Source organism: Gopherus flavomarginatus, chromosome 1, assembly GCF_025201925.1.
Source record: "Gopherus flavomarginatus isolate rGopFla2 chromosome 1, rGopFla2.mat.asm, whole genome shotgun sequence".
Taxonomy (NCBI): Eukaryota; Metazoa; Chordata; order Testudines; family Testudinidae; genus Gopherus; species Gopherus flavomarginatus.
The window spans coordinates 317,589,289-317,612,340 of NC_066617.1; the positions used below are offsets into that span (position 1 = coordinate 317,589,289).

General features: G+C 42.0%; 1 protein-coding gene across 2 annotated transcripts in view; it reads left to right on the forward strand.

Moving 5' to 3' along the window:
• Positions 1-2,601: 2,601 nt before the first annotated feature.
• The window catches only part of LHFPL6 (LHFPL tetraspan subfamily member 6), a 216,165-nt gene continuing 195,714 nt past the window's right edge, over positions 2,602-23,052 (forward strand). The window contains exons 1-2 of one of the 2 annotated variants that reach the window (XM_050951732.1): positions 2,602-2,961; positions 4,893-5,454. In XM_050951732.1, the coding sequence (XP_050807689.1) occupies positions 5,070-5,454 (385 nt within the window). In that variant the 5' untranslated portion in view covers positions 2,602-2,961; positions 4,893-5,069. The remainder of the gene's footprint in view (positions 2,962-4,892; positions 5,455-23,052) is intronic. The other variant, XM_050951722.1, reaches the window with a different exon arrangement.

Here is a 23,052-nt window from a genome sequence, read left to right on the forward strand (position 1 = left end):
GATGGATGCAAAATCCTAGTGATTGTGGAGTCTACATGAATGGAAGGTTGCATTGCAGCAGCTGCCTCATGTGTACTTGGATATAAATGCGCCCTTCAGCTAGAACATAAAATGTAAGTAGACTACATGCTGTTGAGACATGAGTAGCATACTAAGCAAAGATTTAGGTACCTTGGTGTAAAGAAGACAATTTCAGATAAACCACTCAATTTCTAATCCAGACACTCCTGTTATAAAAGAGAATTTTAAAATCCATCTAGGAACAATGGAAATCTTTCTGTTTCCACAGTGAAAGAGAGAGACTACAAATGCTCTGCATTAATAAATAAATGTTTGTGTACTTATCCCCTGAAAGCTCTTTTAGCTCCAGCAGTTTTAACTAAAAATTGCCTTATATATGTGAGTTTAAAAGTTTTCTATTGACATTCTAACAATTCTTATGCATGTCTAATTCCATCATAGACATAATTTAGACACATTTATCACTGCATTGCTCTTAGACCCAATCCTTGAGGTCAGTGGGAGTTTTGCCTGAGCAAGGAGTGCAGGATCAGGCCTTAAACAATAAGAATTTAATAATAATGCCCTATAATAATCTGCATTTACAGAAGCTTTCAAACAATAATCTCAAATAATCTTGCAAATGTTAAGCCTCACATCTCCCCTATCGGGGTTCACCATCATCATCATTTCCTGGATAGGAAAAGCAAAGAACGGATAGATAAAAAACCTACATGTGTAAAGTGCTTACTGGACAGATGTCAGTCGTAGTGAAGATTCTCAGTGCTTGTCAGGAAGTGCTCTATGCCTTGAAGGAATGCATTCAAACTGACTGGTGCAGTGTCACAAAGAAAGTCAGTGGCAGAGCCAGAGCTAGAGCCAAAAGGCAGGATGGTCTTGCCCATAAGACATTGGACTGGGATTCTGCATTTCCAGATTTAACTCTTGGCTCTGCCACAGATGTCCTGGAAAAGCCATCTGATCTCTTTGTGCCTCAGTTCACTCTCTGTAAAATGAGAGTAACAACATTTCCTTTGCCTGTCTTGTCTCGTTAGCAAAGCACTTCAGCAGATGCTTAAACTTAGGCATGTGTCTGTGTTCTTCTGAAAACAAGGCCCACAGTTTAAGGCCAGAAGGGGCCTGTACATCATTTAGTCTGACCTCCTGTATATCAGACTGAAAACTCTTTGGGTCAGAGACTGTCGCTGTGTATGTGCAGTGCCTAGGACAACAGAATTCTGCTCTTGGTCAAGGCCTCTTGGTACTACTGTAATACAAATAACACATTCAAAAAGTAATAGCCTTGATTTCCAGTATTTTGTTCTACCCACTAAACCAGACTTCCTCTATTTCTCCTTGAAAAAATGTCCTTTAAGGAATGCACTTTTGAATTGTATGATGAAAGGCTATTATTTCTATACACATTAAAGCTTGCTTTTATCTCTCTTGAGAAATAAACAGGCTTGATACTACTCTGATTTTAAAACTTTGCTGTTTGTAAAAAGAGTCTTACAAAAAAAAAATCGCCAGCAAAGCAGGTCTATGATCTAATTCTGAACATGGCATTTCTTTCATTTAACATCAATAATATTCATGACTAGTACTTAGATCCCAAGCCATGTTCCAGGATTGAAAAAAGAAATGCTAGGAGGGAAATTTTGCATTTCTGCTGCAGATGTGATTTAATCCTGGCATCAAAGTTTCTTGTCTGAAAAAACTTACTCAAGCTAGGAAAAAAACAAATAAAGCAGGAAATGTTTCATTTTCTGTGGATTTTTTTTTAAGTTTGCAAGAAAACCTTTCCCACTAGAGACACTTTGGGAAAATGTTGCTGCGTACAGCCCTTGGCATGACCTATCCCAGCCCTGTGGGGCTGCTGCAGCTAAACTCCCACCCTGCCTCCTTTGGTGGCTCCTCACGCCTTGACCACATTTCTCCTCTCTGGAAAGCAGCTCCCAAACTGTCCTGATCAAAATGCTGAAGCATCAGCAGCACGCCCCCCCGCCCCCATACAGCTGTCCTCAGGGGACTAGCCCATCTTCTTCCATTTAAGGATTGCAGCCTTCACGCCTCTCCGATCCTTTCCTCCCATCTGCAGCTGGCTTGTGCTCCTCCAGCTCTCCCTATCTGCCTCACTGTTGGGAACAAGCCTCCCCCCGGAAGAGACACAAGCCAAGTAATCCAGGCAGCAGCAGGCCCCACTGCAATGTAACTTTCTCCGCTATTCCTCAGCCCACGCATCCATCCCCTGCTCCCCCCACATCGCTCCCCCCAATCCCGCAGGGTCGCGGGGGGGCGGGGCTCCCTTGACTGATGCTTTGACACCCATTCGCCTGTACCGGCCCCCCAAGTCTCTCTGCTTCTCAGTCTCCAAGAATGTCCCGGCGAGCCCCGCAATTGCCGTGCCTGCAGCCGGGTCCCGCCCGTGAGCAGGAGGCGGTGGGAGGGGAAAGCAGCCGCGCGCCCTGCCTGCCCTGAAGCCCATTGCGTGGCAGCGCCAGCCGGCCGCCTCCCTGCGCCCACACAGCCCTCTGCCGGGAGCGCCCGGGCGCGGGGGGCAGGAGCAGGGGCCACGCGCGCCTCCCAGCCCCGCACCGCCCCTGCCTGCTTCCTCCAGCTCCGTCCGCCCTGCGCCGCTGCCGGGCTGGTTCCCCGCGCGTCTGGGAGCGGGAGGATCCCTTGGCACAGCGGGTCAGTACCCGCCTCTCCCGGCCCGGCCCCTGGGCTGCTCCCTGCCCCGCTGCCTGGCTGGTGCCTTTCCAGCCCCGCGGAGCATTGCTGCAGCTGGGAGCAGCGCGGCTGGCTGAGCGCCTCCGCCGGGCTGGAAGTTGTGCCCGGCACCTTCTCACCTGACAGGGGCAACTTCCCCCGGCAGACAGCCAGGACCTGGCTCATCCCTGCCTCCAGATCGCCCGGGCTTCGCTGCGCTGCACAGTCACTCGCAGCTGCCACGTGAACCAGGTAACAGGGGTTTTCTCAGTGCGGGGGCTCTGCTGCAGTAACTCCTCCTGGAAAGTTTCGGGGGGCAGCGTGCGAGGGCGGGGGGGAATGGGAGAGCGGTTCTACCCCCGGACCAGAAAGGGCTCCGGAGACTTTGTAGCTTCATGCAGGCTGGACGGGTTCAGATTTCAAGTTGACACTGACATATTGGGTACATTGTTGCGCACACAAAACGTACAGTGCAACATAGGTTTGTTTGTTTTAAACTCGCAAGTCGGGCTATGGATGAAAGCAGACCTTCTTAGGGCGAGATCCTGCTCCCGTTGAAGTCAATAGGAGCGTTGCTGTTCATTTCACAGGGAGTAGCATCTGGCACCTTACCACCAAAGTCTCCATATTGTCCTTTATTTTAAAGCACGTGATCTTTCCTAATAATTGGGGTGGAGGGGGAATTGAAGCACCGTGATCTACCTGTATATTGTTAATTATCAACATCTAGCTAGTGTGATGTGGACTGTATGAGCCACAAAGATAGGGACAACTTCTGGTCCAAAGAGCCCCACCTAAAGAGACACAGAGGAGACAGGATACATTATACACCACTTTCTAGGTTTTCCTTCCATGTTTTTTGATCTTTTGGAGGTCAGAGGTGATGCGAATACATACAGATGATGGGTACAAATAGATACAGACTCTTGTGCCAGAAAATAAGCTTCATAGCAGAGGATTATTTTTCTTAAATAAATTAAAAAAGTAAACAAACTTTAATGTGGTGTGCATGGTTAATTTCATTTTAAGACCCTTTCCTACATTCCCTGCTGGTAAAAATGCAGTATTAATTGTATTGCCTGTATATGAAGTGAATTCACTTACTTGGCATGTAGCCATGCATAAAAAAAAAAAGTAAATAGCTGTCAGAATTCATTTGGCAGCAAGGGTGAGAAATGATCATAACTATACAAATACTATTGGATTCAGACTTAATGATCCATTGTGGATTTAAAAAAATATTCCTCCAACTTTTGGAGAGTAGTGATTAATTCTGTACTGTAATCGGAAGTGGGAGGATGCTACAGTGCTACATTAGAGATATGTAATTGTCAGAGAAGGAGGCTGGGAGCCAGGCTGTGTTCCTCAGGTCCTGCTGAGTGATCTTTAGCAAGCCACTTGCAGGCAAAATTTTAAATGTGGTTGCTTCTTTTAAACAGCGCAGAGTTTTGGGTACTCAGCTTGGGATAGTTTGGTACTAATACGCCTGCAACTGCCATTGACTTTAGTTGGAATTGTGGATACTTAGCATCTCTGTAAATCAGGCACAAGGTATCTCCTTTTGGGCACCTGAACACTGATGCACCAAAAATCCCTGTCCATTTTTGATAAAATTTTAACCTCTGGATGTCTCATTTTACTCATCTGTGAATTAGGTGCTTTAATACTACTTATGTAACATCCCAAGGGCCTCAATCCTGCAAAGACTTATTCAGGTACTTAACTTTACTATGAGTTGTCCCATTGAATGCATAAAGTTAAGCATGTGTGTAAATCTTTTCAGGATCAGGGCCTCATATGTTAAGGATTAAATAGATGTTTTCCTTTCCCCTATGTGAAAGACCAACACAAACAACAGAGAAAAATGACTGACTAACTTACTAGCTGGGAGCGGGGGGACTGAAACTGGCTCTACAGTGCTGGCAAATGAACATTGAACAATGAACATAAAGAAAATGGAATATTTATTCTCTAATCTCTGTCAGTTGTGGCAATTCTAGGTGCTATTCGTGATAATAGTAGGGAAACCATTCTGAGGTAGAAGTGTGATTTATGTGAACAGTGTCTCATTGCTTTGAGATTCTTGGAAGGAATGCACTACAGAGAGTGGAACTGATTATTATTTATTTTATTACTTTAATATTATTGAATTTTTATTTTCCTCCTTGTTATTATTTAACCAGGGACCTTCATCTTCATGACGGAAGAGAGCATCATGGCCTTTAGGATTCAAGATTTTACTAGGCTGAGGATTGACCGGGACTGAAAGATTCTGGGTTACTCATAAATCTCCCCAAACTAACACACACAGACACAGTCCCTCTCTCCTCATTGCTCCATTATTGGTTGTGAGTAAAAAGATGGCATCCAGCCTTACATGCACTGGGATGATCTGGGCACTTCTTTCCTTCCTCTGCGCTGCTGCCTCCTGCATAGGATTCTTTATGCCCTACTGGCTGTTGGGGTCTCAGCTGGAGAAGTCAGTGTCCTTTGGCACTTTCCGGAGGTGTTCCTATCCAGTGCGTGATGAGAGCCGCCAGACTACAGTGATGGTAGAGCAGTGTGGCCGCTACGCATCCTTCCAGGCCATCCCAAGTGCTGAGTGGAGAATCTGCACCGTGGTGACGGGGCTGGGCTGCGGCCTCCTTCTTTTGGTGGCACTGACTGCACTCATGGGCTGCTGTGTGTCCGAGCTCATCTCCAGAACTGTGGGCAGGGTAGCAGGAGGCATCCAGTTCCTGGGAGGTAAGTCACAAGCTTTTGATTCCTGAACTGTGCTTGTACAGTGACTGCATTATTTTCTCTATTCTTATGATAGCACCTCTGCAGGTTGCAGTTAACCTTGTTCATTCTTCTCATATACTGAAGTTCCTGCCAGGCTGACATTTAACCTTTCAGAATAGTATGCTGCATTAAATCACTTAAAACTATTATTAGGTTGTAAGAATACAATTCAATTTTAAGCTCCTTGGGGAAGGGATTGTCTTTTGCTTTGTGTTTTCACAATATTGTTGACTTCAGTAGGGCACTGCAAGGGGGTATGGATTTACCCACTTGGATCCAACTGCAGGGTCAAACCCCAGATTCCAACTGGAGAATCTTTATTACAGAATAGAGGATCCAAAGCCAGAAAGAATACAGCTTGACTCTCAGGTCCTAGGTGGAGTCTGCAGTGCTGACAATTAAGGGGAATTTTTTTTCTTATAGATTGAGATCAAATTTGACCTCAAAGTTTCTGAGATATTAAACTTGGAACCCTACAATGCTATGCTTATAGAGTCATTTTTCAGAGTAAATCCTCACGATATTGTTGTAAGTGGTGCCGGAACATTGCATATGTTCCAGCAACACTTTCCTCTTGAATAACCATTCAAATGAATGAGATTTTAGGCTGTACTATGTACAGTGAGGTTGTGTATTTCAATGGCATTCAACGCAGAAACCATCAAAGCTGCTATGTTTCACATGTCCTGTGATAGCCATTTCTAGGAGTGCAGATTCAGAAAGCATAGTCGTGTGCTTCATTTGGACTTGTAATTCCCTCCCCTCCAAATGGGGCTCACACAGTAATGAAATGGAAATACATTTTTAAGTATTTCACTGCAAACAAGACTGAACTACACAGTTTAAAGTTGAAAAAAATCAGGGGAAAGGAAAGGAAGACTATCTAGGCCAGATCCTCAGCTAATGTAAGTTGTAGCTCCATTAAGGAGCTCATTTACATCATCTGAGAATCTGACCCAAAGCTTTGAAGTAATTTCTACACTCAGAAATAAACTGACACTGTTACTTCAGCCTTCTGTCTGCTGTGTGACCTATAGGCATTTCTGTATTTAATATGGCTCACAATCTGGAAGAAAATAGCAACACCTTGAGAGAGAATTGTGACAGTAACTTACAGTTCCAAAAGCCCACTTTGTCATGAGATTCCACCCTCTCCCCTGCCCACAGGCAGAGGGATAGAGAGATATTTGATTAAATAATATGTGTGATCCCACTCAGACTGGTTATTTTCACTTCCACCCACCACAAAGGCTTCACTCCTTTGCTTTTGAGCCACCGTTTTCTGTTTTCAATTTGTCTCTGATCAGATGATTTTAATTTTAGTTGATCCAGTTTTTGGGCAGCACTCTCCCTTTCTGCAGGCTTGCTAGCTAGGCTGCTCCTGTGTCTGATTACAATCCATGCTAGTGAAATATGACGACCTCCACAGTCAATTTTGAGGAAAGGGGAACAGAAAGAGTGGAAAACTCACAAATCTTTGTGGCTTTGTCTTGTGCTGTAAGTATGCCACCCCTCTCTGACCGCTGATGGAGACTTGGAATCAAATGTGATGAGGGAAGAGGCATCCTTAAGGTTACAGTGCAAGCCAATGGAGTTTTCCAGCATAGACTGCAAAACAATTTTCCAAGGAGGGGTGGACATAAGTGTTCAGAGTTTATTTTCAGTAGGTGCAATCCGAAAGATCAGTTAACCTGTGAAAATCACAGACAACTTTACTTACAGTTCAGAAATTATTTACACAGCATGTGTAATTTCCCCCTTTACTGGGTTTTAGGGTTATCTCTGATTTCGTGCAGCAGTGCTGTAAAATACTCGAGAAATGAACTAATTGAGAAACCATCACTTCTGAAGGTGCATAAAAAGCAACTTAAGACCTTAGAGATGGGGGATGGTGTGGTGGGTCAGTAACTTGGACAAGTTAAAGGGACACTGTCAAAGTAAAGAACAGGGCTCAGATCCTTAGCTGGTGTAAATCAGCATAGCTCCATGGTCCTTACACCGGCTGAAGATTTATCCCAATTTCCTCCCCAAAAACCTTACTGTTACTCTATGTATGTTACTAATCAAAACATAGATTATTGAAAGGCAAAGTATACTAACTATCTAATGTCTTTTTATGCTGTTTGTTTATCTTTTTGCCTTTCACTCACATTGGCAGTGATTCTAGGTCAGTCAGTTTCACCTTCTGTTTATAGATGCTTTCATCTTCTGATTCTCCTGCATCAGCACACTTGTTGTGCCTGCTGCCAACAACTCAGGGGGAATGTTTGAATGTAAAAGAATATTAACTGACATTAAACACAAACATAAAAACATGATAGATTTTCTAGCTCATGGGTTTTGATAGGTACTACAGTTATGGGCACTAAGTGTTTTAAAAGGCACTAACTTGGGTGAATAAACTAACTGGCCAAATGCCTTGTAGTGAGAGACATAAGGGCAGGTGAGCACATGATACAGTTCGGATACAGCGAATGGGGGCGTGCCAATACTGACATACTGATCTGATTGCCCTGCTCTGGTATCAGAGGCTTTTTATTCTGCTATTGAGATTATGTGGGTGTGCACTGGTAGACACAGGGCCTGATTCTCCTCTCACCTGAGTGCAAATCAGGAGCAACTCCAGGGAGGTCAGTGGAGTAACCTATATGTAAAACCAGTTATGCCTGCACTAGTGAAATGGTGCTAAGGTTTTACAACTGGGGTTTCACAGAGTTGTTGCTATATGTGGCAACCAAGAGTCACTAACCAAGAGTTAGTTACTCCTGGGTGCTTACCATAAACCAACTCCTCTCCTAAAAAATGAATGGTAGAACCTGCATGAAACTGCAAATCCCCACAGACTAGGAACAGCAGTTTAGAAATTGGTTTGTCTGGCATTTAAGAGGCTCATTTACTGTTTCAGAGCATCCCAAGAGTGGGGTCTGTATATATTTTAAAACAAAACTAGAATACTATGCTCTGGGGTTCTTAAACTTTTTCAGTCTTAGCACAGAGATTGCCTTGTGGACTCTTCCCTCCCATTCTCAATCACACAAGCCACTTCCCATCCTATTTATGAACCCGATATCACTGCAGCAATTACAACAATTGCTTACATGGAAAAGTAACATTAAGAAAGTGTTTAATGTATACTTAGTTTCTTCTTATGCATTTAGCAGCCAGAAACAAGGAAAAGGAGCCAGCACCATTTGGCCAGCCAGCTCTCTGTGGACCATCAGTGGCTCATAGATCATAGTTTGAGAACTGCTACTGGTGTAGCTGACACTTTACAAGCACTTTTGCTGTATTGCTTCTGAGTACTGATAACCAATGTGAAAGTTATACTGTCTATAACCTCTTGAGGGCACAGTTATGTAGATGCATACAGTCTTCTTTGAGAATAGTAAGTGCAATGTATCTAGCTGGTTTACTCTGAATGTTTGGAAGATTGAGATATATATCAGGTACCTATGATAGACTGTATTGAAAGGTATGTCTTGAAAAATAACTGTAAAGTTTAACAAAAACTAAAGGGTAACAATTCTCCAGCAAACTGTACTCTAATTATTGATCCTCTTTTCATTGCAATTTGGTTAGATATGATATACTAATGTGATGAGTAATTTCACTCTCTGAATGAAGAGCAATCAAATTAGAAGCATAATGAACTAAAAAGCTACCCAGTTTTATTACACGCAGTATATCAGAAGATACTGTATTTCACATACAGTAAATTTAAAGAGCATGATGCTAACAAGGTGACTTAATAAAAAGGGTCGGCACACAAAAGAGAAGAACTGAAATCTGCACTTACTTAGGCAAAACTCCCTTTGACTCTGTGTTGAACCATATTCAGGAGTGAGTGAAATGATGACCCACCATCTTCAACACATCTCTGAATTAGACCCATTGGTCTTAATTCTGGGATGCATGTTGTTACAGATCCTAGTGAGTGCCCCTTTTTGGCCGTTCATTAGGTGTGCCAAAGGGACTCCAAGCCTTTGAACTCTGAATTGTCAAAGGTGTTTCAAGCTCCATGAGCCTGAACGGAGTCTAGCCATTGCCCCAACCTTAGGAACACTCAGAGGGCCCAGACCTTCTATCTGGAACTCCCCCTCTGTGTGTTGGAACCTGCTGTCCAACCACTTACCCCTCCTGATTGACCCTTCAGACTCCCAGTACTTAAACACACCCTCCCCCAGAACTCCACCCCCAATGTCTGATGCTTCTGGTTTACAATTTGACTCCCTCAGAGGCACACAGTATTTATGAAGGTCTCTCTCAGTCGCTCACTCTTACTTTGTTCAATGTATCAAACTTTATGCGCTTTATATTTCATCATGTAAAGCACAGGAGAATACAGATCACACCAAACAATAAATCCTTCTGCACACAATGTTCCTCATTAGCTCATCCTTCCCTTGAGAAATCATCTGAATTCTCACAGGCAGGCAGAGTCCTCCACCCGGTTGTCTTCCTTGCCCCTGTAGCAGCTTCCTGCATCTTAATGTTTGTAGTGCAAGATGGCTCTGTCTCCTCTCATTCCCCTTTGTCAGTCCCTTTATAGACTCCTGGTGGGGTCACCTACTTCTTTTGTTCTGCCTTCTGGTAATTTTCCATTACCCTCAACCTGCCCTTCAGACAAGAGGAGAAAATGTCTTCTCCCAGGCAGAGCAAACCTATTTGCCCAAGGGGTTTTACTTTGAACAGCTGATCGCTGACTAGTGATCATTCACCATAGGCTTTCCATGACATAGTAATTTCATAAAATCAGAATTCAGAAGTGGTCAGGCTGAACCGCCAGTTTGTTATGCATTTGAAAAGTGAGTTGCTTTTCTGTAGGTAAATCTGGTATAACTGACTAGGTTGCACTGTCTTGATTCTCCAGTAGTTTTTTAACACCAGAATTCCACAAGTTCCAACAGGAGTTCCTTTTGGAAATGGGAGGAGCCAAATAAGCAGGCCTTGCAGACCTGCTCTTGCCCCTATTTCTCTCTCTTCATTCCCTTGTGTCTATACCAGCTGCTACTGTAACCCTTGAACGGATGGCCCTTTTATTGTAGCTTGGGGAATTTGGAACATTTGGCTATATGGGAAAACAGGCTCAAGCAGTTTCTAAGGTAAATTCTGAAAACATCTGCAGAAGAAAAATAACCCTCAGGAAAAACCACTGTAAAGTTCCTCAAACCCTGTGCTAGGGCAATAGTCATGTATTAGCCTGCACAGACCCTTGCCTGCTCTTGACAAACTTTGGCTGAATGCGGAGGATAGAGCTGGCTGGGAATTTTCCACCAGAATGATTGTCTGATTGAAAATACCCTTTATTCAAAATCAAAATTTTTCATGGGAATATTTCAATTTTGCAAAAAAAAATTCAAATTTTCCATCAGCAAAATTGATATGGTGACACCCAGGCTGCCTTGCTAGAAGGCTCTTGTCAATTTCCCTGTTTCCCTGCAAGCAGAAATTGAAATTGACAAGAGGCTTCCGGAAAAGAAGATGGCAAGCCAAAAAAATTCCATTTCACTCGTCTCTAAGTGGAATTTTTCTGGAAATCCCTTTGTGCAATAAATTTTTGCATTTTTGACTTTTTGTCACAATCTGCAATTCCCCTTACCCCTTCAAAAAACCATAACAATTTTTCACAGAAAGGGATTTCCATATTATGGCCTGCTCTAGTTGGGAACCCTACGGACAATAATCACATGAGGTGTTTTGCCACTTTTTCCTTTCTCTCATTTTTCTGTCAGGTAGGAGTGACTTTCTCATGGGTTTGGGTGATTATCCATGTTACACAAAGACAAACTATATCTTTTACACACACACACGCGCACACACACACATACACACACACCATAAAAAGACGAAAGCATGGAAAGGAACATGTGCCTCCCCAGAAGACATAGGTGCTGACTGCGTGGGTGCTGCATTGGGTGCCCAGCACCCACCAGTGGCCTTGTGGATCAGCTCTTCCCCCTCCCTCCCAGTGCCTCCCAACTGCCGCAGATCAGCTGTTCAACGGTGGGCAGGAGGCACTAAGGGGGAGGAGGGGATCGAGGGTGGGGCACGCTCGGGGGAGTGAAAGGAGGTAGAGTGGGGCTGGAAGAGGCAGGACAAGGGTGGGAAGAGGTGCAGTCGGGGCAGGGCCTGGGTGCAGGGGTTGAGCACTGCTGGGGAAATGAGAAAGTAGGCACCTGTGCCAGAAGACACCAGCATTGAGGCAAATGAAGAGTATGACATTGGTTGATGTTGTTATGGAGTAGAATCTCTGTACATTAGCTTTATGCTTCAATTAAGAGCGGCCTCACAGCTGCTCCAGTTCATGCCAGCTGCCCCACCTGTTTTACATAGAGACAGAGTGCAGTGTATATTTGTGCAGACCACACCCCTTTTTGGCTTAGCCTCAGCACTCCTGGATATTACATCTTGGCTTGCAGAGCCAGCCACTTTGATCACTAGTTGTAATGTTTAATGCCCACTTTACACCAACTTTACAAAGGTGCAGCTGCCCACAATAATGTAACACCCGTACAGAATAAAACCCATTGACTCCAATGAGAGTTTTGCCTTTGCAGGAAATGCAGGATCAGTCAGGCCATAAGTAAGGTGGTTATTGTGGGAAGACATGATAAAAGGAAAGACATATAAAAATCTGCCATCCTGAGCAGATTTTGCAGCCCATATGGTAGAACATTAGGTAATAAGATCCCCTGCTGTATGCTTGCAAAAGTGACAATTTAAGGGCATTTGGACAAATTCAGAAGCGAGTCTAAGATGATGTAATTTACAACCTGTGCGCTTCCTTAGTGTGTAGATTATATCAATTTCACCTCTCTTACACACACACACACACACACACACCCTTAGTCAAATGTAATTCTCCCCTTTTAATGTTACCTCTGAGCCTGGCCCACTGCATATGACTGTAAGGGAGTCCAAGTTAACATATACTTGTATGGGTCAGAAAAAATATAAATTTAGTTTCTCCAGTTGTCACTTAGACTCACACTCCCCTCTAAATGTGATCCATTTGGTTGGCCTAAACCTTATGTCTTCCTGCTTTAGTCAGGTGAAAGAGAAAGGAGTAGATCCTCAGCTGCTGTAAATTGTCATCACTCCATTGAAGCCAATGGAATCATGACAGTTTACATCAGTGTCCCAAAGTGTTGAGGCTGTTTGGTTGGAACCCTGACCTAAATTGAGAATGGTTCCAAAGATGAATGTAACTAACAGAGATGTTAATAGGTGTGTATTTATTTGTTTACAGTGAGCTGTGTTATTTTCGCAACAATTTTTACTAGTACAATAAGCTTCAGCTAAGTAAGGAGAAAAATTCCATGCATGCCAAATTTCAGCCTGGAGCAAATTTTTAAAAGTCCAATTATAAGCCTCTGGAAAGCATGTGTATAATGGAAATGCTGACACACACAAAAAAATGAAACAAAAAACCCTCCAAAAAAGAATGATGCTGCTAAAATATTGGGAAGAGTTGCTTTCCTTCTTTCTTTGCTATTGATGTTGAATATAAAAGTACTGTGTGATGCTTTGATTATTGTTGCAGCTGTTTGGAATTTAAGCAGACTTTTGCATTAAGACCAGACTTTTTGATCTAAAGAAAACTCAAGAGTGCTGTTTTATTTATATATAGAAATGCTTGCTTGTCTCATTTTTTAGCTCTTTTTTCATATTGGAGAGTAACAATACTTAGCACTTGCATGGTGCTTTACATTTCAAAGGGTTTTACAAACACTAACGAATTAATCTTCAGGAGAATTGAGGTTCATAAGGATGTATTATCTTCATTTTACACATGGAGAAGCTAAGTCACTGATATGCTGAGTGACTTGTTCAAAGCCAAAATGGCATCAGTGACAGACCAAGAATCAGGAGTTCTTAGCACACAATGTATCTCATGCTCAGCCCACTACTAGGCCTTGCTGTCTTGTAAAACAAAGTCAAATGAAAGGGCTCATCATTTGTCAGACTAATAAAAACCTTCGAGAGAGACACTGATTCACGTTAATGGAGACTGGGGGTCAGTTACTCAGCTGGCATAGATCAGCATTACTCCATTGAAGTCAGGCCCAAGTTTGAGTTGTGCCAAGAGAATTTGGCCCAGTAAGTAAAGGTGATTCTATCAAGAGGGGTCTCTGTAAATTTTGTCAATCTGGGACATAATCTCATTTATAACTATTATAGTGCCACACTTTTTGGAGGCTATGTTCAAGCCCTAGGATCCCTCCAGCAAAGCACTTAGGGACAGAGTGTGAACCCCTTACTCACAATGGTGCACAGTTACTCACCTGAGTAGCCCCACTCACTCATGAGTTAATGCTTGGCTGGCCTGAGGTTGTAAGAACTCGGTGGGCTGTGCAAGCCCACAGGATAGAAGCTAGATAGGTCCAGGAAGGGTTGGCCTACTGCAGACCCAGCATTCAAAGCTTGTTTGGAGGTTATGTTGCTCAGAAAGCTACCAAAATATTCTGATGGATCAAGCCGCAGGAGCAATGATAGAGAATTACATGGTAAGAAAATTTATTCTAAAATAAAGTTTATAGAAAATATTCCATGTTCAAGCTTTTAAAATATCAACAGTTTAAATTAAAATTAATTAGAAGGAGTTGGGAAAATTCTGTGCTCCTGTGCTGTGGTGTAAATCTGGAGCAACTCCAGTTAAATCAGTGGAATTATTCTGCATTTGTGTTGGAGTAAATGAGAGAACAAATTTGGTCTAGAGTTAGTAATTTTGTTTCTGTGTTGAAAGACAGCTCATTTTGCATCCTGAACATATTTAGGTGTTTGAATGTTATTGGAAACTTCACTTAGTCACTGAAATGTTGCAGTATTTTCCAATTAGCAATGAGCTCATGTGCTGAGCTCCCATAGACAGTGAAGGATTGTTCCCGACAGCACATTTTCCAGGGCTTTGTCCAATCCAGTTTTAAATGACTTGTTAGTGGGGCTTTTCTCACTTCCTTTGGGAGACAGTCTAATAGGAATTCCATTAGAATTTTTTTTCCTGATATTCAGCCTGCCTTTTCCTTTACTTAATGTCATCCTATTACTTCTCTGTATATACTTTCTTTTACCGTCTGAGCTGTGGGGCTTTGGCTTTCAAAAGTCTAATGAAAACCTCTTCTAACTCCTTAATCATGAAGGTGAGGTCAGACACATGGCTTGCAGACTAGCAGTGCAGTTGTTTTCATATGGCATAGCAAATAGGAAGGGGCTTGACCTAATTTAGAAACTAGAAGTCACAGAGGAAAAAAGGGCTAACTTTGCAGTCACATGACCTCACAGGCCAGAGTGACAATGTTGCACATAATGGTCCATGACAGTCCCCTGCCAGTCACTTCACATGTCTTTGTGTGCAATTTTTCATGCCTAAGCTAAAGAAACAATCAACAAACTCGACATTGTCAGATTATGCCATGGGCTTCCCATGATGCCATGGACTTGAATCTGATCTCATTTACATTGCTTGTACTGATGTAAGTCCTTTTACTTCAGTGGAGTTGCACTGGTGTAACAGCAAAACTAGGCCCTCACCTGCTGCCCAACTGTGCTGTCCTTCGATACATCACTCAGGGCCTGCTCCTGTTGAAGTCAATGGCAAAATTCTTCAACTTCAGTGGGAGAAGGAGCAGGCCTTATGGTTCAAACCTGGCAGTTCCTCAACATTGTCAACTCCCACCGAAGATAATGAGACTCAAGGGTGCTCAGCTTCTTTGAGATGGCGCATAGAACTTTACAGGATAGACCCTTAGACACTGATCCTGCATGCTCATGTGCTTAACTTTAACTTCAGTGGGACCATTCGGGTACTTAGCATGTGTTTAAGTGCTTTGCTGGATCAAGGTCAGAGTGCTGGGCGCCTTGCAAGTTGGAGCAGTAGATGCCTGACAGTGTTTTTTTTTATGATAACTGACTATTTTGAGTATTGATTTGTAAGTAAAATTTACTGCTGGGCCAACACAGAAAATCTTTAACAGAACTTACTACTAGTTGGTAGGAATTTCATGGAAATCTCACATTAAAAAATTATTATAAGACACTCTTATTTCTTGTTACATGAACCAAAATCCTGAGGAGAGAATGCAAAAGAAATGCACTGCCCCTATAAACATTCTGTATCGTTGCTGTGGTAATGTAAAAGATTTGACCTTTCCTTTGTAATCTGACAGTTCAGTTGTCTGGTATTGTCCCTGAATAAAGATGCCTTTGTACTATAAAGTGGCATTGTTAATTCCAGAAGAATGGTTTTCTAATCAATGCAAAGGGATATGGAGTTTGTCCCTTGCTTTAAGGATAAAGGATTTGAGATAAAGCCATGAATGATCAGTCTGGAATGATAAAAGCTGCTTCTAAAATAAAGCTCTCAATGAAAGGGTATGAAACCTGCTTATGCAGTAGAGTACAAGAAATAGCCTTGAGGTTTCCAAAGAAAGTGTGCTTCCTGACTTCTTCAGAAGTTTGGGCTTTTGTCTTGGCTGGAGCTACTGAAAGCCAATTTGGGACTAAGATTTTTAAAAGAGAATGAACTTGATATTTAGAACACCATGAGCAACTCAGTTTGGCCACAATACAGTAGAACTCCAATTATCCAAAGTGTTTTTTAAAAGCATTCAGATTAAAAGGGTTGCAGATGCTTTGGGTAACAATGCATTCTGCTAGGGGACCTCAGTAAGTATGTGTGTGTGAATTTTAATGGTCCTTTGGTTTAACCAGGACATAAAGGAGGTTAAACCCTATGTGTAAAAGGCACCCTCTAAACACTGTAATACTTGTACAAGCCTTAAAAGTCATGAAGTGATCTTCGGGGGTTTGTACATCTGCCTATGCAAATTTGCACTTCAGTCCACAGTTATTTATTATTATATTATTAATTTAATCTCATAGTACAGCCTAGATGCTCCAACTGAGATCAGGGCCCCATTGTGCAAGGCACTGCACATAGAGTAAGAGACAGTCACTGCCCCAGAAATGTTGCAGTGAAAAGACAGAACAAGTAAAAGGTGGTGGAAAGGGATATAGCATTCAGTCTTAGTCAATAGACAGATGGCTTGCAAATGTTATGTTAGTTCTATGATTTTTATTTGTGTGGTTTAGATTTTTAAAAAATCTATCATGTTGGGGCAGGTTTATATAGTTTAATGTATTATAAATATAAATAAATAGGCATTTCTAGCCACTGTGTTCAGTGCAAGGTGGACTCCTGATACTATTGTATAGTACAATAATAATTATTATAAGTTTTCAAGTCTTTTAAATCATTTGTAGTGTGCAGTTTTAGTCCTACATCTGCTCAGATCTTAACTCTCATGGCAGTCATTAGCTTTGCTCTGCATTCCTGGGGACTCATTACCTTACACAAGAGTACATCACTCAAAATGGAGCAATACTTGTGTAAAGGTCTGTACTGCAACCCCAAGCATTCAAAAACCATGAAATGGGCCCCTCAAAATCACAAGATTGGCTTAAAAGATCATGAGATTATAAAATGGTAAATTTGGGGTTCTTTATATTTTCCGTCTGGATTTTGAGCCTTTAGGATTTGTGTTTTTTGCTATAACTCTGAGGGCTAGAAACTTAGGGGTTGTTTTTTTAAATGAAGGCTGAGATTTTCATGCAATCCCCTGACTTCTGGGCAGGGACTATAAGGCAAACAGAGTTGGCTGCAGTGAAGACCAGAGTGAGAAATGAACCAATCCTATCTGTAGAGTTTTACAGAGCCATTCAGAAAAGCATGCTTTCAGCTCGACTTCAGTGGAGTTACTCCAGATTTACAACAGTGTCACCGCCAGCAGAATCTGGGTTATTGGGCTATGAGCTCACAGTGGTGGAAACCCCAGTGGAGTAACACTAGTATAAACTAGAATCAGGCCTTGAGGCCCAATTCTCAGATAATGCCAAGCTGTGAAGGGTGAGACAAAGTAAGACGTATGTCATCTGTATGCTCCCCTGATTTCCAGCACTGCTACAGGCCAGCTCATCCCCCAGAGTAAATCAGAGCAGCCTCGAGGATGCTCTAAGAAGTTACACCAGCAAATAACACTGCCCAAGGGACTATACAGCTTTTCTGCCCCTTTGTGCCATTGGTGATCAACGGAACTGCTCCCCTGAATAAAGTTCTACACATGTGTTAGTGTTTGCAGACCTGAGCCCTTACTTTTTAACATGTTTCAGTCTGCTGTGGGATGAAAGATCCTATCTACTAAACATACAGTATAATTATTCATGTTTTATAATGGAGCACTGCTTTGGAAATCACTCATTTTGTGAGCAATGAGCCTACCCTTGAATGGTGGCCATTAGTTTCTGATTATCTTATTTTATTTTTTGTGCTTCGCTGGCAGTAACGCAGTCTGAATTCATTCACCGTGTCAGCACATTTGAGTGTGGGGCTGCAGCTAACTTGTGCTGAACTATCAAGAACTCTGTTCGGTTTGTTCCTCTTTTCCATAACAGAATGAAATAAAAATTGTGTCAGGAAGGAGCGCTTCTGTGATGCATTCAGTGACCTGAAAGAGCTGTGACAAACCGTAAACTAGGCAAGTCAAATTCCATATTGTGCACTAAGCCCTGGGATCCAATCTATGAACACAGGAAGTCTGGAGGATATTTTAACTTTTCATCTCATGCATAAGAATTACATTCTGTTTTGATCTCATGGCAGAGAAAAGTCGCTCTGCTTATCTCATCTACCCTAGTGGCTAGTCTGATTACAGAGCCCCCCTTCCTGGCACCTTTTAAAATTCAGTTTGGCTACCTGTGCCCTTGGCACTCAGTGGGTTTCATTAAGTTTCACAGCAGTTAGTTTTCATTCCCTGTGTGGCACTTTTTCTTAAATCAACATTTGACTCTAGCGTAATTTCAGGCAGTTGTGCTTTTTGCAAAGCACTTACATAATAATAATTTTACTGAGCAGGTTTGGAAAGAAGATTCAGTTGTGATTGTGTCACTGTGTAAAAATGAATGAATAGGAAGATGTTTCCAAAGTGTTTTTTGCTTGTGATGGTAAGATAAAATATAAAGAAGCTGCTGCTTTTTTCAGTAGCTGAGTATCTGGTCCCTTATTTCAAGGAGTGTAGATAAATAAAGGGCCTAAAGATTGATATTGATTTTGAACATTGTCATAATTGCAGAGTAAAGTACTATATGGAGTCTGCAAATTCTATTTCCTTAGGGATAATGGCATTTTTTTCTTTCAAGTGGAATTAGTGAATAGCTGTAGAATACTGAGCCAACATATTTATTTATTTATTGTGGGTCAAACTTGTCTGAAACTGTAAGTGATCCCTGGATGGAAAATGAATATGAGCCTCTTTAGCAAAACATAGGTCCAAGTTTTCAAAAATGTATGCTTAAGGTTAGGCTCCTGGTCTTACATTTGCCAAAGTGATCCGTGATTTGGGGATAACTTACTGGAGCCAATATAAAGGGTCCTCATTTTCAGTGCGTAGTTGTTTAATACTTCTGAAAATCAGGCCACTTTAGAGTCTCTCATATTAGACACCCAGTAATGAAGGTGTCCAGAAATCACTAGGCATTTTGAAAATAAAGTACCTAAGGGTCAAATTTTCAAAAGTACCAAAGAGACTTAAGAGCCTAAGGCCTGGTTCCCTGCTGAGGGACCTTGGGTGGAACAATAGGGGAGTCTGTTTAAATCTGCTGTTTCCCTGGGCTGCTGCCTGTCTCAGGGTATGTCTTCACTACCAGAGGGATGGGCGGGCAGTGATCGAGCCAGTGGGGATTGATTTATTGCATCTAGTCTAGCCTTGAGCCCTCTCCCGTCGTCCTGTACTCCAGCTTGGCGAGAGGCGCGGGCAGAGTCGACGGGGGAGTGGCAGCAGTTGACTCACTGTAGTGAAGACACCACGGTAAGTTGATCTAAGTACGTCGACTTCAGCTCCGCTATTCACACTCTTCACTGGACAGTCCCTATGGAAAAGGAAAAATGGACACAAATCAGATATTAGGAATAGGCAGTATACAAAAACCTGTAGGAGAACACTTCAACCTCTCTGGCCACACTATTGCAGATTTAAAGGTAGCCATCCTGCATCAAAAAAACTTCAGGACCAGACTTCAAAGAGAAACTGCTGAGCTTCAGTTCATCTGCAAATTTGACACCATCAACTCAGGATTGAACAAAGATTGTGAATGGCTTGCCAACTACAAAACCAGTTTCTCCTCCCTTGGTGTTCACACCTCAACTGCTAGAAGAGGGCCACATCCTCCCTGATTAAACTAACCTCGTTATCTCCAGCCTGATTCTTGCTTGCATATTTATACCTGCCTCTGGAAATTTCCACTGCATGCATCTGACGAAGTGGGTATTCAACCACGAAACTCATGCTCCAATACGTCTGTTAGTCTATAAGGTGCCACAGGACTCTTTGCTGCTTTTACAGATCCAGACTAACACGCTACCCCTCTGATGCTATTCATGTAGCTGAATTTGCATAACTTAGATCCATCTCCTCCTCCCCCCAGTGTAGACCAGGCCTCAGGGCCTTGTAAGTACCTTCTGCCTGGTAATCTTCTCCAGTCCCTTCTGGTGGACAAGTGGTTTCTCCAGGAAGCTTCCTCCACTCTTACCTTAGAGCACTTCCTTACTGTGGTTTTCTGTCTCTCCAGGAGCCACCCTGGTCTGGCTGGGCTGCAGCCTTTTATCCTTGCTGTCTTTAGCCTGTCTCTAGGCTACAGCTGGGGAGATGATGGGTCCCCCTTTCAACCTTTTAGTATCTGTTCCCTTGTAGGATCTATACACCCCATTACAGGCAGCTTTATCATAGACAGCTAATCCTTTATATAAGGTATATAAAATGTTTTACACTCATGTTTGGTGACAGCCCTGTAAGAATCAATAATATAAAGGGATATTTGAAAATGCAGATATTTATGATGCATATGCCTTATAATTCTAGTACAAGTTCAGTAGAAGGCTTTGTATTGTTCCAACATGATCAGTTCTGTAAATCAGTGGTGAGGAAAACTGACTGTCTCAGTCCTTATTGTTTTTCAGCTAGAAGGACCAAAAGAACAGGTTACGGATTGTGACAGGCTTGTGTGTGACGCGTGTACGCATACACACAGCCATATACAGATGGTGATTAATATTTTGGAATCTAAATTCAAGTTAATACTTGACATTCCAATAGGCGTCAAGGTGAAATGTATCAGAACTTAAAGTTGTGTAGCCTTATTATCATGTTGATAAAGGTGAACATATAACCCATTTAGAAATAGCCCACTGAAATACAGAATGTAATTTGGCTTTGAAAGAGGAGTCTATCAAACTAACTGCTCTGTGGATCAAACTCCCGGCTGGTGTTAATCAAAGTAGCGGATTTACTCCAATTGCGCCACATGGGTGCAATACTCTGTTCACTTAATAAGTTGCTTGGAAACCTTCTCACTTATAAAATATTAACATTTAAAAGATGTAAAATAATCTCTTGAAACAGTTCAGATAAGCAGCCTCCTTCAAATATACGAACTCAGGATATTCTTAGTCAATGAATCTTAGCATCCAAATGCTTTCACTTCAGTTGCCCTCACAAGGATAGTCAAAATTTACACTTGATTGTGATTTTAGACTATAATAAAGACTTTGCAGTCTCTCTTTGTAATAAAGATAAGATACCTGAACAAGTTTCTGTAAAAAATAATTTAAAAAAAACAATGGTAATCTTTACACATTTCGAAAGATTGTAAATTCAGAGTGATTGAGAGGCTGTTTGAATACAATTTAGGGCAAATCTACTGTGCAGTCAAATAAAGTGGGATGAGTATTTTAAGAAATTATGCTTTTATTTGTTCTTGTAAAATGAAACGCTAAAACAGGAATAAAATGCAGCATTGTTAAATCACTCCTCCTGGTCTCCAAGGGAAGACACAATAGTGTATATCTGTAAATAGGTCATAATTGTCCCTGGTGGACATGTAAATCACAGCTGTAGTTTTCAGGTGGTAATGTACTCTGTGATAATTTTTATTTTAGTTTATTTTTTGGATCTGAGTGTCTTTGTGGACCTTTACAAAATGGAGGACACCTCCTAGTAATTAAGCAATTCTAAATGAGGGCACTTGAAAGCAAATCTTCTCATTTGAATTAATCCCTGATTTACACACTTCCAAATTGTGCCTCTTGCATTCTTCACAGAAGAATCTTTATTAAAGCAGTTATTACTGTCACACATTCTCTGGATTGATGGACTCTGGATTTATGGCTCATGACAACAATCTGTAACCCATTAACCCTCCTTTGTCCTATGACTGCAGAGGTGTTAATTGTCCTTTTCACCTTGAATGGTCTTTTGCAACATGTGCTAACTCCTTGTGCTAAACAAGCTGTTCCACCTTGTATTTAGCTGTGGAACTCTGAGTACCTTTCCCAGACCTGAAGAAGAGCTGTGTTAAGCTTGAAAGCTTGACTCTTTCACCAACAAAAGTTGGTCCAATAAAATAATATATTTCACTCACCTTGTCTCTCTGATATCCTGGGACCAACATGGCTACAACAATACTGCAAACAGAGATTATAGATTATTTTTAATTTATACAGAGGATACAGAATTGAAAAAGAACATCTGAAAGCTCTTCTGTCCCATGAACCATAGGCATGGGAACTAGGCCCCAGTTGCTGGTCCCATGCACCCGGGAATCTGCTGCTGTCCATGCCTGGGGCTTTGGTCCCGGCCTCAACTCTGGGGAAGGGGCGATGAACAGGGGTAAAGGGGTTGGCTTTCAGCACCCTCACTATTAAAAATGTTCCAGCACCATTGCCATGAATAAGTGGGACAGGTGTTTGCTTTGAGATCTCAAATACAATTTCACTTTGAAAATGAAATTGGATTGCAGTAAGCTAAAGGGACAGGCTGTATAGTTTGTAATAACCTTGAACAGTACATAAGCCAGAAAGGAAAGCAGACGTGTCTGCAGTCTCAACAGGTTTAAATGCAAATTCACTAATTCCAGTTGGAATTTTCCTTGCAATTTATCCCCAGATACCTGAAGGTAAATCTGAGGGCAGATGAAATATTTAGTGTGACCCACAGTTTGTCAAACTGTTATGTTTCTGAGAACGCTGATCTTTCAGATGGGTAAACACAAACAAAGCATGATGGTCAAAAATATAGGGTTTGGAGGAACTTAAAACAGTATGTATGTGGTTAATTTTTTTAAGACACACACATTTTTTCTGTAACCTCCACTTTCATGATTTGATGTCATCAAATTACACTAGTCAGCCAATGACAGCAAGGTAAAAAGGAAGAAATTGATAGTTGGTACTTAATTGGTCTGTAATCTATCTGCTTTGGTATTCATAAAGCCATCATTACTGTAGTATCTGAGCACCTCACAGTCTTTAGTGTATTTATCTTCACAACACCCGTGTGAAGATATTGAAGTGCTATTCAACTGGGGAAACTAAGACACAGAGAGACTACATGGTCACGGTCGCACAAGAAAACCTGTGGCAGAACAGGCTTAAACTCAGGTCTCCAACTCCTACGTTAGTGCTCTAACCACCTGAACATCCTTTCTATGAGTCGATACATGTATTTATTT